Source organism: Centruroides vittatus, unplaced genomic scaffold (genome assembly GCF_030686945.1).
Source record: "Centruroides vittatus isolate TY-2023 unplaced genomic scaffold, ASM3068694v2 contig_392, whole genome shotgun sequence".
NCBI classification, from domain to species: Eukaryota; Metazoa; Arthropoda; class Arachnida; order Scorpiones; family Buthidae; genus Centruroides; species Centruroides vittatus.
Genome location: NW_027122208.1, coordinates 15,053 through 32,056, shown reverse-complemented (window position 1 = coordinate 32,056; position 17,004 = coordinate 15,053). Strand labels below are relative to the sequence as shown.

Sequence of the window (17,004 nt, the reverse complement as noted above, 5' to 3'; positions counted from 1 at the left end):
GAATAAGAACAAATAACGCATGAAGAATTGGCCATACGATTAAAAATTTTTGGCATGAGAAAAGAAACTTTTCGTGGTGGATATTCCTACTGAAAAAGACGTGTGCATCGCAAAAGTCGCTTTTGTGTCGTCTTATTCTTGTATCGCGGATCAATCGTCTCTAACGGTTTTTTCAATGGATTTTAATGTTTTTCGTAATGGAATTTTGCACCTGTGTTTTGTTTCCCGCAACTGCTTTCACTTTTCATTGTTGGGTGGTTGATTGTAATAACTGTCACTCGTGGATGATTGTTGTAGCGGTCTTTTTGATCTTTTAGAATATTTAACATTATTTACTACGTTTTTAAAATTGTTTTAGTCTGATTTTTGGGTTTTGGTTGAAGTACAATTAATTGGTTATTACTTGTATCCTTTACATTTATTTAGTTTATTTAGTTTTTCGTTTGCACTTGCCTTTTGAGTCCCTTTGTTTTCACATTGGCTCGGCATGCTGGACTGTGGCCCCCTAGGGTTTGCCAGCAAGCTGTTAGGGTGCTGAATGACCTCAAAGATCGCATTGCTTTCAACACTAATGGAAGACTAAGTAATGATATAAATGCAAGGTGTATTATTGAGCAGTTCCATTGTGTTATTGATGTAGCCTGTTCTTGTGAGACCTTCGACTTGTCAGGCGTGTTTGATGGTAAGATTGGGTTCTTAGTCACCAAAGAGGATTTAGTGGCGGCGCTGGCTTCTTAGTCGACCAGATCAGAGGTCTCTTTTAAGGGGCTTGCAGAGGAGGTTTGCGAGTTTTAGGTGCGTTTTTCCTGCGGATGGGCAAGTGTGTGGTTCCAGACAGCCCTTTAGTTACGGTGATGCTGTCAGGCATTCGGGTGGGCAGCCAAAGTCCATCATGCCTCCTAGTAGGCCCTGCCACATGGTCCTTGTTTACTGGGAGTCAGATTCATGTGACTCCAAGGCTATGGCAGGCTGCTCACTAGCAGCATTAGCCCACATCAGCTCAAGATCGATGTGCAACGTATCCACAGGCTTTAAAAAGGTGGTATCGACCTTAGTTGTAAAGGGTCGTAGAAATCTTCTCATTAAAGAAGAACGAATCAACTTACAATGGACACGATGTAGCATTGCAGATTTTGTGCCACCAAACCAATGCTTTAAATGTCTCAAATTTGGACATTTTGCAAACGATTGCAAGTCCGAATCTAAAGTAGCGCAGCCAGTATGGCGATAATAATTCGTATAAAGATTGCAAAAAGAAGTCCGAGATACCAACTTGCGCTAACTGTGTCAGAGAGAAGCAGCGTAATGATAGGCACAATGCTTTAGGTTAAGTAGTGTCCCATTCAAATAAGCATGAAAGCTCAAGCTACCTCAAAGCTTGATTATGAATTATAACAGATGTTCAGATATCGGTTGCCAGGCTCAAAAATGCACTTTATGCAGGCCAACTTACAAAGGACCATTGCTGCCAATTTACAACTCTATCAAGAACTGGAGAATTACGATATAGGTTTGGTTCAAAAGCCTTACAGCTTATTAATATTAGCATAATATATAATTTTTCGTGGCCAGATTTTTAAAATTGTTATTCATCTATTATAAATCTCAGTACTTAGCACTCAGAACATTTTTTATCTGTCTGTCCTCCCTCGCTACGCCTCTTTAAATTTGATAAGATGAAGATAAGTAGATAATTCTTAAACTTTCATTTTAAAATCGAAAACTGATAATATAATAATATTTCTACATTGCTTGCGTAATCTGTTGACTTGAAATTCAATCTAGAAACGTTTGTTAACACTTCTCGAGTCTGTGGTAAGTTGAAAACTTTCAATAATGTAAAATTAGAAATAGTTTTCTGATATAAATCTATTAAATATCAATTCGAAATATGTCAGTATGCGCCTTTGTTTTATATATTGATAATTTAAAATTAATTTATATTTCGAGGTAGCTGGTAACTTTTTGAACCTTATATAAAGACATAATTCTTATTTGTACTTATTTTGGGCATATACTTTATTTGATCTTTGTATACAACTAAAGTCATAAATTACGTAATTTATACATCGTTGTTGATACACGTAACCGCGTAAGTGCCGCGCCACTTTTAGTTAAATAAGTTTTATATCATAGTCGTAGTGATCCTTGGAGTATTTATGTTCTGCAAAAATCTCGGGAAGAATTCACCAGTAGAACTGAATGTTACTTATAAGCTCAAAAATAATTGAAAAGTTCGCATTCCCGAGAAAAGCCCGTAAACGATTAAATATTATTTTGTTATTAAGTTTAGTCAGTACTAAATATAGTAATTACACGAGTACAACTTATATTAAACCTTCACACAGAAAAATCTTATACGTTGTTATATGTAATATTATCATCCTTTTGTTGCTACTATAGAGTTTGATTTTTATGCCTACGGGCCGTCCATAAATTACGTAAGGGCGATTTCGGCCATTCTAGACCCCCACCCACTCTTGTGTAAGAAACCGTATTATTTTCTTTGATCCCCCCTTTCTTTTCCTATCTTACGTAATATTTAGGCATGATTTAAAAAAAGAAGATTTTAATAAAAATTTTTTTACGAAACCCTAAAATTCTTAGGTTCAAAATATATAATTATTAATTAGTTAATGAATTTGTACTATTATTTATAAAGACTTTATGTGAACAAATTTAAAAATATAAAAATTTAATAAATTCGAATGAACAATTTATTTTAAGAACTTTATTTTTTAATTATCAACAATCTTTTTGTTACTATTATCATTAATCAACGTCATAATATTCATTTTTATATTAATTTTAATTTTCACAAAAGGACGCAAAATACTTTGACAGATCGATTAGCTACTGCACGAGTAAACAGAAACGTCATACAAAATAAAACAAGAGAGAGAAACCAGCACACTGCCTTTCTCCCACGATAAAAAATGTGTAGAGCGTGAGTCTGCTAGCGTTATTATTCTATCACGTCACACGAGATGGCATTGGTACAACGAGCGTTCTTAATAGAAACTGCCAAATTGAAGCCAAATTCAAAACTCCACCACTAAACGAGATCAAAAAATAAAAATAAGAATATTACGTAAGACGAGATCTATTACCCCCTACCCCGAGTAAGAAATCGTAAGAAATCCTTGACCCCCACCCACCCCAAAATACCTTACGTAATTTATGAACGGCTCCTTACGAGGTTTTCATGTATGAAATTTCAATCTTAACATTGTTTACAAATATACAAATGACGAGAAACCTAACGGTTACAGACATAATTATTATTCATTGACAAACAACTCGATTTTCTGTGAGCGGAACTCTGGTTTACATTACAACATTTTACATTCTGTTGGTTTACACAATACGTGACAAAACTATAATTATGCAAATTTTTTAAAAAGAAACCTTTATAATATATTGTCACTAACGTATTTATCTTTAACTTTTCCTTCCATCTCGCAATGAAACACTTTCATTGATCACACGAGAGCGTGAGCCGTAACATTCGTCCAAGATTACAATGTATCATTTTGTATTTGTTTTATGCGCATTCACGTTCTTACGATACAAAATTATAAATTTTTTACATTACTTAACCACTATTATTTTTATTAATACCATCGAACATAATTATTTATTCAGTATTAACCAAATTTGATTTAAATTATCGTATGTCCAAAATTAAATTTCTTTAATTATCGTGTCGTTCCATTTTTTTTGTGAATATATGCCCTGTGAGTACTAAGAGGTTGCTTCTAATTAGTTTATTATATATTCGGCCAGGTGCAAATTTTCGACCCGTCCAGATTAGATCCCGAGTCACCCAGACTGTCGTCCAATCACTTAATACCACTTGTCCAATCTACCTCTTGTTTCATTAGTATATTTTCTAGGAGTTTTCGTTTTAATGAATGTTTCGCATTCCAATATTGCAATCGTGGTGCTATCTATATTATACGGTGGCTATAGTAGGTTCTTTTAGACCGTTAGTGGGACTCCATATACTTCAGGCGTATAGAATCGCGTATATAAGAGTATATTCAATCGGGTATTCAGGGTTCGCAGCGCCAATGGGACAGCGTGGTCCTAATTAAGTGCTTGATTTCAGATACGAGAAGACAAAAAATGGAACAAAATGTTACGTAGAAAAAATTTAATTGCAAACTCCAACTGTGAAAGTTTAAGACTGGCGTTATATATTTATACGAATTGATAGTATTGTACGATCAAGAGTGTGTAGTTGGAGAATTCCTTGCCGACGAGGAATAAAGTTGGACGGACTTGTATACAACAACGTGCAAGAAGTTCGTATCACTCAAACTCAATTGAAAGGAGTTTTAAATCTTATCAAAAATTTAATTGAATCAAAAAACTCAATTCAAAGGAAATATAATGTAATATTCTTGCGAGCATGTTGATCATTACGTAGTATGAAATATTTACATCGTAACGTAAAACTAAAATTAAAAGTTGAAACCACAGGCTATTAGAAAAGGAGTCACTATTTATTCACTTTTACTATTCCGAAGTACAATTGCTGACGTCAACATTTCTTCGTAGGCTACTTGGCCGTCAAAGTTAAAAACATTTTCTTAAGAACAATGGAAAAATATTCAACTAAAAACAACTTGATGTTTTTAATTTGTCTATAACGTTACTGGTAGCACCATAGATGCCTTCTTTCGCTTTTTATCCATAACACGTGGGGATTATAGAACTTTATATTTAGTATAAGCAAGCGCTAGTAAATATCGCTTTTCAGCTGGCTTCTGGTGACGAATCTTTGTAGAATATCGCCAAATTGTAATTTTTAACTTTCACTTAATTACAACGGGCATATTCTACTTTTGTGTTAGTACATAATCTTAAACAGGCAACTGAGAGTACGTTCGTACAGAGTCAAACGAATGTTTGTGTCCGTGTGGAAAAGAAAACTAATACTGTAGTGTTATTTACTATACAACAGTGATAACTATATATAAAATATATAATCGCTTTAATAGGAGGATGTGTCTCTTATATTTCTGATTGGTGATATGTGCTCCACATGACAAAGTTTTGTTATTGCAACTATATTACCTGTAGAATTATTAATGTGCTGAAAAACAGAATATTGTGGGCAATCTAGACGAATTGTTCTAAAAGAAACACGTTTATGTTCTTTAAAATGTGTTATCAGTTTTCTATCCGTCTCGATTTCTAAATTTAATGCTAAAAATTATTCCAGACCTGTTTATTAAAGCTCACTTATTTTTTTTTATTATTGACAGAATTAGTGTAACTATAATTTTTACCTATAAAAAAATTTAATTTTCTTAGTAATTTTTCGTGTAATTAATATATAAAGAAAAAATAGGCTATTTCTCTTATCTTTCAAAATAAGTCTTTAATACAATGTTTTTCGACCTTTTTTATCTCACGGACACTTTTTTTTATCTCGAACCCATAATAAAATTTATACAGAAAAAATAACGTGATTTAAAGTTCTGTTTGTAAACATTCTATGGCCATAATACTTGCCACTCAACCTAATTTTTTATCTATATTTTTTAAATTGAATAAAACAGTATCGTCGTTCATTAACATAGCAGCAAGTCAGAACAATAATTATTTAAATTAATAATGGAAATTTACATAAGAAAAGAAATTAACGTTAAGTTTTAATTTGCATTTAAAAGTGGCATGATAATTGCCTTTAGAAACCTACCCAAAGTCTTGCTATTGCTAAGTTAAAATAATTTGAACTAAATATGATCAATTATAGATACATTTTTGATTTACAGAAAATTTCATTTTAAATGAAATAACCCGGTGTTATGGACATATAATTTTGCTTAGGAATATGTTTTTTTTTTTTTTCTACATTATGTATACCAGTGGCGTACTGTCATTGGAAGCTGTGGAAGCGGCGCTTCCACCTTTCAATGACCTTCCCATGTAGTTTCTAAAATATAAATTTTCACGTACTTTGAATTAATTAAAATTAATATTTTATTATAACCGCATTATGTATCTTATTACAAATTTCTATACTACATGTGAAAAAAAACGATAAGATTGCTATTGTATATTCGAATGTCAGTGGCGGAATGGAAGCGCTTCCGAGACAGCTTCCGCGGCGAGAATAACCGAATGGTGTAAAGCAGCCAGAGGGCATTGGCGCATGCGCTTTACAGAGCACCAACCTCACCCGGTTTAGCTGGTAGAAGCTACACACGTGTAACGCTTCCAACGATTCTATCCCTTAGCCACTGGTAGGGAGCTGTCTGACTAAGTGAATTGTTTAAGATTTAAAAAGTAAAGAGTATTCAATGTTATTTTTATGTACGTTTTTTAGCAAAGTTATATTTAATTATAATTTTCTTTTAATTATACTGTAATTATGTTGACAGATTTTCAGACATAAAATCTTTAGAATTTTTATCACTTTTAGATGTTAATAATTTTAATATTACGAAAAACAATTTTTCCAAGCGTGTTTTAATTCTTTAAATTAAGTAAATTTTATGGAAATTTTTTGATTTATGTAAATTACGTAGTGAATCGCAATATTTATATTCGTGTCCGACTATATTGACAAGACTATATTGACAAGTAACTCTTAGACATAAAACATATTATAATTAATGTCGATCCGAACAAAGACGTACTAAAAAAATTATATGATTTAATATCATTAGTTTTTACGGTACCATCTACCGGTGGGTCTGCTTAGCGCAGTTTTTCGACCACGAAGCGAATTCGTACATCGATCAGGAACACTCGGTCGGAGGAAAAATCGTGGTCGCTAGCGTCGCTTTCGATAGAAAAAGAGCTTTTAAATACGTTGACGGAGTCGACGACCGGCGACTTTTCGATAAAGTAATTAACGACTTGGCGGAAAAAAATCGCCGAATAGAGTTAGTTTATAAAAAATAAAAAAACAAGTTTTTCTATTATTGTTTGTATCATGTCAATTTGTATTATGTATGTATTATTTGTATTTTAGAACTAAAATACATAAATTGTTTATTTTTGTCATTTCCGGTATTTGTTTAAAACTTTTATGGAAATGTCATGTACCAGACGGGTCTGACCCGTCACGAAAGAGGCGAAAAAACGCTAAATTTAGAGAAAAATTTATTAGTTTAAAAAAACATAGGTAAAAGTCGTTCGTAGTCGGACACCCATTGTTTATATCAAACTGCCAGGCAGAAACCATAAATCGCGGAAGAAAGTCGTCTTATGATCGGTGGAAGATCGAATTCGTCTTCGATTTTGACTTTTCTCGCGCTCCAGGTAAGAGTCTCGTTACGTTTAGTAACCGGGGACCGACCACTCGGGAAGCGTGATTAAGGGAGAACGACTAATCAAAATGGACGAAAGAAAGAACGGAGATTGATATAATCCCCGACAATCGAGGACACCTTGCACTCGGTTAACGTTCCGAATAACCAAAACGTCCGTATGTCAACGCGCGCAAAAAAAAAAAAAAAAAAAAAAAAATACAGTTTCTCGTCTATTGTGCCAACCCGCGCCACTTTGGACCTAGACCATGACCCGACGCCAACAGAGGAAGTCTCCCCGTGCCCTACAGACTCGTCAACGCTACTGTCCTGGGGCCACCTTCGATCGACCATCGAAAAACCACATCGACGCCCAGGATGTCCGAACGGCCGATTGTCGTTAAGCAAACTATTTTGTACATAGTATATGTTTATTTTATGTTTCTTCTTTGTCGGTTTTTGTCAGATACGTCTCTTCCGCCGCCACGCACGTACGAATGGACCCTAGACATCACTGACTCGCAATTAATTAACTGATTGCTCCTGGAAGTCGGCTTCTTACAGAAACACAGCTTCCCTATCATCAAATGTCACGGCACGCCACTGATGTATACGTTTTATATATTATAACAATTATAACAACGAAGAATTCGTGTAATTAATTTAAAATGGTTTTGATCTTGACATATACACTTATTTCGGCTACTTTCAAAAATACTTTATTTAATAACCTTTAAAACTTCGCGACACACCTACGATTTTTTTGCAGCACTTCGGTTGAAAATCACCTCTCTAATATGAACGAACAATTATTTATTGTGACATTGTCACCATGTCGGGCTGCAATCTTAGTGATATTTTTAATTTATTTAATTTAAAATATATACTCTCCACTTCAAATTAGTAGTATCTTCCCCTGTACATCCCTGGTAGGATTAGAATCGTAACGATCACCTGTGTAATTTCTGTTTGGACAAGTTCATTTATAGTTAAGCAGAACCGCCTGCCGCTGCACCACATAAAGGACGGAACATAGTATATTACTTACAATAAAACTCCAACGACCTATATATATTATTGTACAATACAATACTCTAATGCAACAATTAACTTGACATCATACCTCAGACCTAGTTAATTACCGCTTTCTCTGTTGTTTAAATAATTATACCAATATTTCAATTCTACCAGTCTTACTACCATCTATATATATAATCGAGACGAGTTAATAATAATAATAATAATAATCATCATCATCATCAGCGCAGAGCCCAAACGGTTAGGAGTTGAAAGTTGAAATTTGGTACGGAGTTACGGTATGTTAAGAGAACGCACACTAAGAAGGTATTTTTCGAAATTCCTCCCCACGGGGGAGGGGGACAGGATTAAGTCTTAACACTTCCATCAACAATGGAAGTGTTAAGTAACAATGGAGAACAAGAAAAAGCGACGTGCAAGATTCACGGGCGCTGGAGGAAAAAAAAAAAAAAGACTAATATGTTAGAACATATTTGATTTTCAAATTTAAACAGATTGATTCGGTTTTTCCCGACCCTTCTTCTTTAGAACATTCGATGAAAATCGAACGATATTACAATATTCGATTTTCAAATTCGACCTTTCATTAGAAATATTTAGTTTGTTGATGAAATTACTCTTTTTCTTCTGTGACTATTAACGTAATAATCTTAATCTTCGCTATCATTACTTTTGCCCGAGCAACGCCGGGCCTATCTGCTAGTTTATTAATATTCCCATCTTTTTATTTATTTTAATTAATTTCTATATGTTCCTATATCTGTCTTTCGAACGAGTCGCTCGCTATATTTATTATTCTAACAATAGGAATACTAATTTCATTTTTCCTCGTTATTACAAGGTTTCGCAATCGCGGCATCTTTTTAACTCGCGACAGATTGCTTCCACATATACATTTGGATTAAAATTCAGTTATAAAACGTAAAACTAGTGAAAAACCTCACGTCTTTTTTCTTCCAAATGTCCATATTAAATCAGAGACCACGACTTTAAAACACAGCAATTTTTATTCTTTCTTTTTTTAATATCTGTTGCATTAAAAATCTCTTTGATAAAAATCTAATTTAAAATCTTTCGAGAGACTTTTTTAAAATAAACAATATACATTTGTATTTATAGAACTGCAATTGCACTTAAAATTAAATCTATATACCACATTCTTCTTTTCTAAATTTATTGCCATATGTTTGAATTTATATTTTTATTTATTGTATTTTATTCTGGCACCGGATTATGTTAGAATTTCATACATTTTAAAAATATTTTCAAATAAATTTTAAATATAAATTAATTTTTATATGTTAAATTTCGTATGTTCAAATCAGATTTGAATTTGAATTGAACTTACGAAAAGACAAATTCCTTCGCTACACAATCGACTTAAACCATTAAAGTAGATACTACCATAATTGCATAAATCAATTTAATATTTTTTTCTATAGTTATCCTGTTTGTTATTATATTTATATACTAGCAGATAGACCCGGCGTTGCTCGGGCAAAAGTAACGATAGCGAAGATTAAGATTATTACGTTGTAGTCAACCTTACCCGTTTTCACAGAATGAAAGAATTGGTCCCTTTGTTTCCAGACTAATTAGAGAATTTTTAGATGGGTCTAAAAATATTTCGATTTCCCGCAGAATCGAAAAAAACTGCATCTGCGTCTTGCACGTCGCTTTCTCTTAACACTTCCATTGTTACTTAACACTTCCATTGTTGATGGAAGTGTTAACACTTAATCCTGTCCCTCTCCCCCGTGGGGAGGAATTTCGAAAAATCCCTTCTTAGTGTGCGTCTTCGTGACGTACACTAACAGTGTACCAAATTTTAACTTTCAACTCCTAACCGTTTGGGCTCTGCGCTAATTATTATTATGTTGGGTTAAGTGAGATATACTCGGTTAACACCGGTGGCTGTGTACTATGCCGGACCAAAGTCAAGGCATAGTAACCAAAACAGAAATTAAAGAAGTGTATCAGTGTGTGTGCCTGTATTCAGGAATTTTCTCACAATATGACATGTATTCAATATAGTGGCCTTCTGTAGTGTGATGTATGTGTTTCTATTCAATTGTAATGTGCCCAGGCTTTTGTGTAGTGTGTGTGGTATGACACCTGTAGAGGAGAGAACAACAGGTACAATAAGCACCCTATCCATCCTCCACAGATGCCTTATTTCCTGGGCGAGTTCTGTGTACTTGCTAATTTTTTCAGTGCATGCGTTTTGTATATTGTGAGTGTTTGGAATGGATATGTCTATAATGTATGTGATTTTATTGTGTTTGTCAATGAGTGTGATGTCTGGTCTGTTGTGGTAAATTGTTTTATCTGTGATTATGGCTCTGTCGTAGTACATTTTGTGCGTGTTGTTTTCCAATACTGTCTGTGGAATGTATTTGTAATATGGTTCGTGGATGTCTACTAATTTGTGTTTCCTTGCAAGCTCTTGGTGTATTATATTTGCTACTTGATTATGTCTGTGTAAATAATCTGTTTGTGCCAAGAGCTTGCAACCAGAGGTGATGTGTTGTATAGTTTCTGGCATGATGTGACATTTTCTGCATGTGTCATTTGTGAGTGTTGCATCTTTGAGTATGTGTTTTCTGTAGTTTTTAGTATTTATGACCTGATCCTGTATGGCAATCATGAATCCTTCCGTCTCCCCAAAGAGGCATCCCCGAGCTAACCAGCTGTTTGACGCAGTTTTGTCAACAAAATCATGGGCCAGATCGTAAGGATGCCTGCCATGGAGTGCCTTTCGAGCCCACGATTGCTTAATGGTGTCTATGCTTTTTATATGTTGTGTTGTGTCCATATGATGTGAGTGTAAGTTTAATGGTGTGTTATTCGAGTCTGCTAGAGTTACTGCTTTATGTAATTGTGATGTTTCTTGTTTTTTGTAGAAAAACTCTCGCAGTGACTGTATTTGTTTGTAGTGAAGGTTAACTATGTCAATCAGGCCACGTCCGCCATCTTTACGTGGAAGGGTTAATCTTTCTGTGGCGGATTTAGGATGATGTTGTTTATGCTTAGTAAGTGTAGTTCTTGTTTTCCTTTGGAGTTGCTCAAGATCTGTGTGAGTCCAATGTATAACTCCAAAAGAATATGTGAGTACTGGGATGACATATGTGTTTATTGCTTTAACTGTGTGTTTTGCATTTAATGTGTTCTGAGAATAGCATTTAACCTACTTTGGTATTCTTTAATTAATCTTTGCTTTATTTGTGCATGTTCTGTTAGTTTGGCCTGTTGGAATCCTAAATACTTGTAGAACTCGCCCTCTTCCATGGATTCAATAACGTCTCCATTTCCAAGTGCAAAATCTTCTTTCTTCAGGATTCCTTTTTCTATGTGAAGTGTTTTGCATTTATCTAGGCCAAATTCCATTTGTATGTCCTTGGTGTATGAATGTGTGATTTGTAGGAGTTGATGAAGTTGTTTTTGTGTGGATGCATAAAGTTTTATGTCATCCATGTACATGAGATGTGACAGTGTAAACTGTGTTGTTTTTTCATGTCTGATATTGTAACCATATTGTGTGTTGTTTAACATGTTGGATAATGGATTCAAGGCTAGGCAGAACCAGAGAGGACTCAAGGAATCTCCTTGAAAAATTCCTCGCCTAATAAAGATTTGGTTTGTTTGTATGGAAGTGTTATGAACCCTGAGATGTAGTGTTGTTCTCCAGTGCTGCATAGCGTTTTGAAAGAATGTAATGAGTGATGGATGTATTTTGTACATGTGTAGAATATGTAGCAGCCAACTGTGTGGAACACTGTCGAATGCTTTTCTGTAGTCTATATATGCCATGTGTATGTTTCTGTGTTGTTTGTGTGCTTGCCGTAGAATGACTGAATCTATGAGTAACTGTTCTTTGCATCCCTTGTGATTTCTACGGCAACCTTTTTGTTGTTCTGTTAGAATGTCGTGTTCTTCAACATGTTTGTATATTTTGTTTGCAATACAGGATGTCAATAATTTGTAGAGTGTTGGAAGACATGTAATTGGTCTGTATTGTGTGGGGTCTGTGGTATTGTTGTTTTTAGGTTTCATGTAGGTGATGCCCTGAGTAAGAAAATTTGGCATGTCTTGTGGATTGATGATGATGATGTGTTAGGTGTTTAGCTAGTTCCTGGTGCAGGGATGTAAACTTTTTGTACCAGAAATTGTGAATGTTGTCTACACCAGGTGTCTTCCAGTTGTGTGTTCTGTTAACAGTGTATTGGAAATCATGTATGCTTATTTCAACACAGGGCATAGTTGGTATGTTGTGTAAGTTTCTGTTCTCCTCCTCGATCCAGCCTGCTTCAGCATTGTGCGTGACAGCACTGGACCAAAGAGAAGACCAATATGTTGTGAGTTCTTCTTCTGTTGGTGTGCCACTGTGCTGTGTATCAGTGTTTGCTTTGTTATTAATTTGTCTGTAAAAGAGTTTTTCATTGTTTGTAAATAATTTATTTTGTTGTTTTCGTAGTGTACATGTTTTGCATCGTTTGAGTCTACGTGCTTTGGCAGCAAGTTTTTGTTTTAGTGTATCAATGTATTCTGTAATGTGTGTGTTGTGACGTTCATGTTTTGTGTGTGTTTTTATTTTCTTGAAAATGTTTTTGAGCTGTTTCCTTAATTTAGGTGTTATGTTGTTTTTAGTGTATTGTGTCAGCCTGCCTAATTGCTGTCTAATGTCATTTATTTGTGTTTCTATTCTTCTCTGCCAGGCAGGTTTGTGATAGAATTGTGTTTTCTGTGTATTTGTCTGTGATTGTACTTTCAGTCCATGTTGTGTCACTACTGTGACTGCCCCAGCATAAACTAATGTATGAATGTCTGAGAGTGTAGAAATTGAATGAATGTAGTGTGGTAGTAAGTGAGTGTTTACATAATTTAGTGTTTTTCCTACTTCCTTCGACGTGTTGATTTTTGGTATTCGTGGTCTTTGTGTGGGATCTGTGCCTGTATATTTAGTGAGTGTTTCCTGAAATATAAGTGAGAGCGTATTAACTAAATCCATGTCTATGTTATCAGTGATGGATGAGGAAGTGTCTGTAGTATCATTAGTGGTAATTGTTGTATGTGTGTTATTATCAATGCTTGTTGCTGGATTATCCTGACAGGTTACATGATCTTCATTAATGTTAGATGTTTCTGTCTGTTGATGTATTTGATCAGCAACCTGTTGTTTGATAAGTTCAAGTGTTGTTTGTGGAATAAGGTTGTTGTGTATAATTGTTCTTTTTTGATCAACAACCCTTTGTTCGGTGACAGTGAGATGAGGATACTGTTGTGTGAATCTAAGGTGTAGTTGTTGTCTGTATGCTGTCATGTTTGTTTCGAGTTTTGTGATCGTGTAGTAAGTACGGATGATAAACTCGTTCATTTCTACCGTCCATTTCATCCGTTGGCGTGGTTTTCCAGCCTTTGTGGTCTGTGGATGCATTGCCACAGAAACACCAAGGCTGGGTTGGTTCCTCACATCTGTTGAGGGCATTGCAGTAGCCATGCTTGGGCCGGTGCTGCTTTCGCCACCGGTAACCAGGGGAGACTGTGGCCTATTTTTCGAACGTGAGCCTCTGCCTAACTCACGAACGCGGACCTTGTTAACCCGGGCGACGTTTGAGCCGGTATCACATTTAGATCTGGTTACTACCATGATACATATCTCCGCAGAATGTGGGTGTGTGGTCACTCTTAGCTTCATTTCTCCCCATAGACCTTACTGGCATGGGTGTCCCTACCAGGAGCTTGTGCTCTAGCCTGCATTGCCCTATGGATCAGTAAAATTACTGGGCTCTCCCACCACGACCAGGTGGTGACCACGGGAGAGTTATTATTATTATTATTATTATTATTATTATTATTATTATTATTATCAACTCGTCTCGATTATTATATTTATATATAGGTCAATATTACTTTTTACTCGTTATTGTTATAATGATATTTATTTAATGATGCGTTACTCCGTAATTTAGACTCGCTTGTGTACATTATCAACAGCAGTAATGGAAATTGGCTCTGAAGACAAATATGCTTTTTCCAAATTGTACAAAGATCGAAATTTCACCGACAATTATCGAAGTAATGTTATCAATAAAATGGTAGAGATAGAAGAATTTGTTTCATTTTGTCTGCATCAAATATTTCGCGACGGTAAGTTTTAATTCTAATAGCAATTTATATTGGAAAATATTTAGTTTATTCTTTAATAAAAGTACTTAAATCTATTAGGCAAAGAAAAAAATCACAAAATTACAAAATTCGAAAATTCTATTATTAAATAATAAATTGACATAATATAACCGAAAAAATAAAAACAAAAAATAACAAGTATTTATGTTTAATTGATTATCTTGTATAGAAAATAAATTATGTTTTAATTACACATTACATAGGCTAGCTTATCGCTCTACGAATTATCTTACAGAAAATATTATTAAAGTGTTTCCTGTGGAACAACTCTAGTCTGTAATTCATTAATAATTGCGTATAAATACAAAATAACAATGAAAATTTTATTGTAAAAAACACTAATTACAGGTTTAGACAAATTGCGCTCTGATGAACTGTTTACTTGCCCAGCATTTTAATTTTATTGTTCAAATATAATAATAAAAATTACATTAAATTTCTAATTACATTACGTTAAATAAATAATATACATTTTAATGATATATTTATATGAAAATTCACGCAGGAAAATTTAAAGAAATTTGTATTGAAACGTGTAAAACCAATTATTGCACTTTGAGGATATTTTTTGTGTTTTTATTTTAAAGATAATCTTGAGTTGAAGTTCGCTATTCTAAAGAAACAATACAAAAAATTCATTTAGTGTTTTGACTCATTTCGAGAACTAAAGTAAATATTCCTTTTCACTCTAACAGAAGCCTTTCGAGGCGAGAGAATTCTGGACGTAGGATGTGGCCCGACTGTTCACAGAATGGCAGCACCGAGCGAATACTTCTCGGAAATTGTTTTGTCCGATTATACCGAGCACAACCGCCAAGCTGTTCGAGAATGGTTAAAAAACGAATCGTCGGCGAAGGATTGGGACAGTTTGATGCAAATGGAAGCGTTACTTGAGGGATATGGGTATATTTTTTGAAATTAATTTAATTACGTATAGAATTTATTAAGTACAGTAAAACTTTTCTAAATCGAAGGGCCAAGGGCGGGAAAAATTTTATGCTTACAGATGATTTAACTTAGAGAATAACAGAATAAAAAGAAGTTGATTCTGAATAGATTTGTATTTTTACCTTTCTTGCATTATATAAAATATCTTTGCTAAATCTTTGCTAGTATTTTTCTTTTTATACAGTCCGCGTAACGTCTTTCAGCAAAATGTTCAATATAACTGATGGAATCGAACAGTTTTACAGGTAGATCTTGTCGAGATAAAGCGAGAGGACCTCTCGCTTTGGACTAGAACGTTGTCTGCAAATTGTATTGAAGAGTAAACAACTAAATGTTTGTACATTTCATGGAAATCCGAAAATTAGGATCACTGTGGATAGAATAAATATTAAAATTCGAGTCGAGAATGTTAAAATTAACATAAATCGGTGTCGGGTAGCCACGAAAACCTTCGAGTTGGAAAATATTCGAGTTAAATCCCTTTGCAATATCATTGAGACCCACCGAGTGCTTCTGTTTCTTCGAGTTAAAGAAATATTTGAGTTAGAGAAGTTTTACTACATATAAAATATCAATTACATCATAATAGTGTTGATGTTTTACTTTTTTGTGATAATAAAGTAATTTACATTATAACGTTTGCATACTTAATTTAATAAGTTATATGTTTATTCACAATATTTATTATAATTCGCTTATTTAATTTTTAATCATTTATTTAACAGAAACGTCGAAGAAGGAATAAATGAAATTAAACTTCGATTGAGACAAAAAATAAAAGAAGTAATACCTTGCGACGTCTTGAAACAAGACATCATTTCCTCGGACGTCGGAAAGTTTGACGTGTTGTTTACCTCTTTATGCTTAGAAGGGGCATGCTCGACATTAGAAGATTATAAAACTGCCGTTAAAAACTTCAGAAATTACATTTTGCCAAATGGAGGATTTGTAATGTTTTCCATATTGGAATGTCCTTATTATTACATTGGAGATAATGAAAAACTTCCATCTCTTTTTGTAACTCAAGAGTTTGTAAATGAAACGTTGAAGGAAGCGGGATTCGTTAAAAAACATTGCTTTTTTATGGAAAACAATGAACAACATCCAGTTGTTAAATTCAGCGGATGCTTAGTATCATCGGCCATTAAATCAGTTTAAAAAATTTTATATGTTGTTTTGCATTAAATTACTTTATTATAATTACAGTCGAATTCAACTTTGAACTGTCGGATACATTACATGAATGTACCGTACATGCATCGGTTTCGATATGAATAATATAATGTATTTGATTCTACATTATGTCTAAAGATAAAACTCGAGAAGCATAAAATAAAATATTTGTATTAAGAGCGATATTAATTAATATTATATCACAAAGTTTTGTATAATATACTTTACAAATCACGACATATAAGACAAGTATGAAATTAATAAGCCTATTCCGTTAATAATTGTATTGTCTTTAAAGAATATGAGATGAATATCTTATAAAATTGGAGATTAAAATAAAGTAAAGCGTATTTTAAAAATTAGAATTAAGTTACTATTATTCTACTTAAGA

General features: G+C 33.9%; 1 protein-coding gene across 1 annotated transcript; it reads left to right on the top strand.

The window, feature by feature from the left end:
- The first annotated feature begins 1,732 nt into the window (after positions 1-1,732).
- On the top strand, positions 1,733-16,787 carry LOC136976018 (nicotinamide N-methyltransferase-like). Its single transcript, XM_067271216.1, has 4 exons — positions 1,733-1,815; positions 14,276-14,453; positions 15,188-15,395; positions 16,166-16,787. The coding sequence occupies exons 2-4, from the start codon at positions 14,306-14,308 to the stop codon at positions 16,596-16,598; spliced, it is 789 nt and encodes a 262-aa protein (XP_067127317.1). The 5' UTR covers positions 1,733-1,815; positions 14,276-14,305; the 3' UTR covers positions 16,599-16,787.
- Positions 16,788-17,004: the final 217 nt, after the last annotated feature.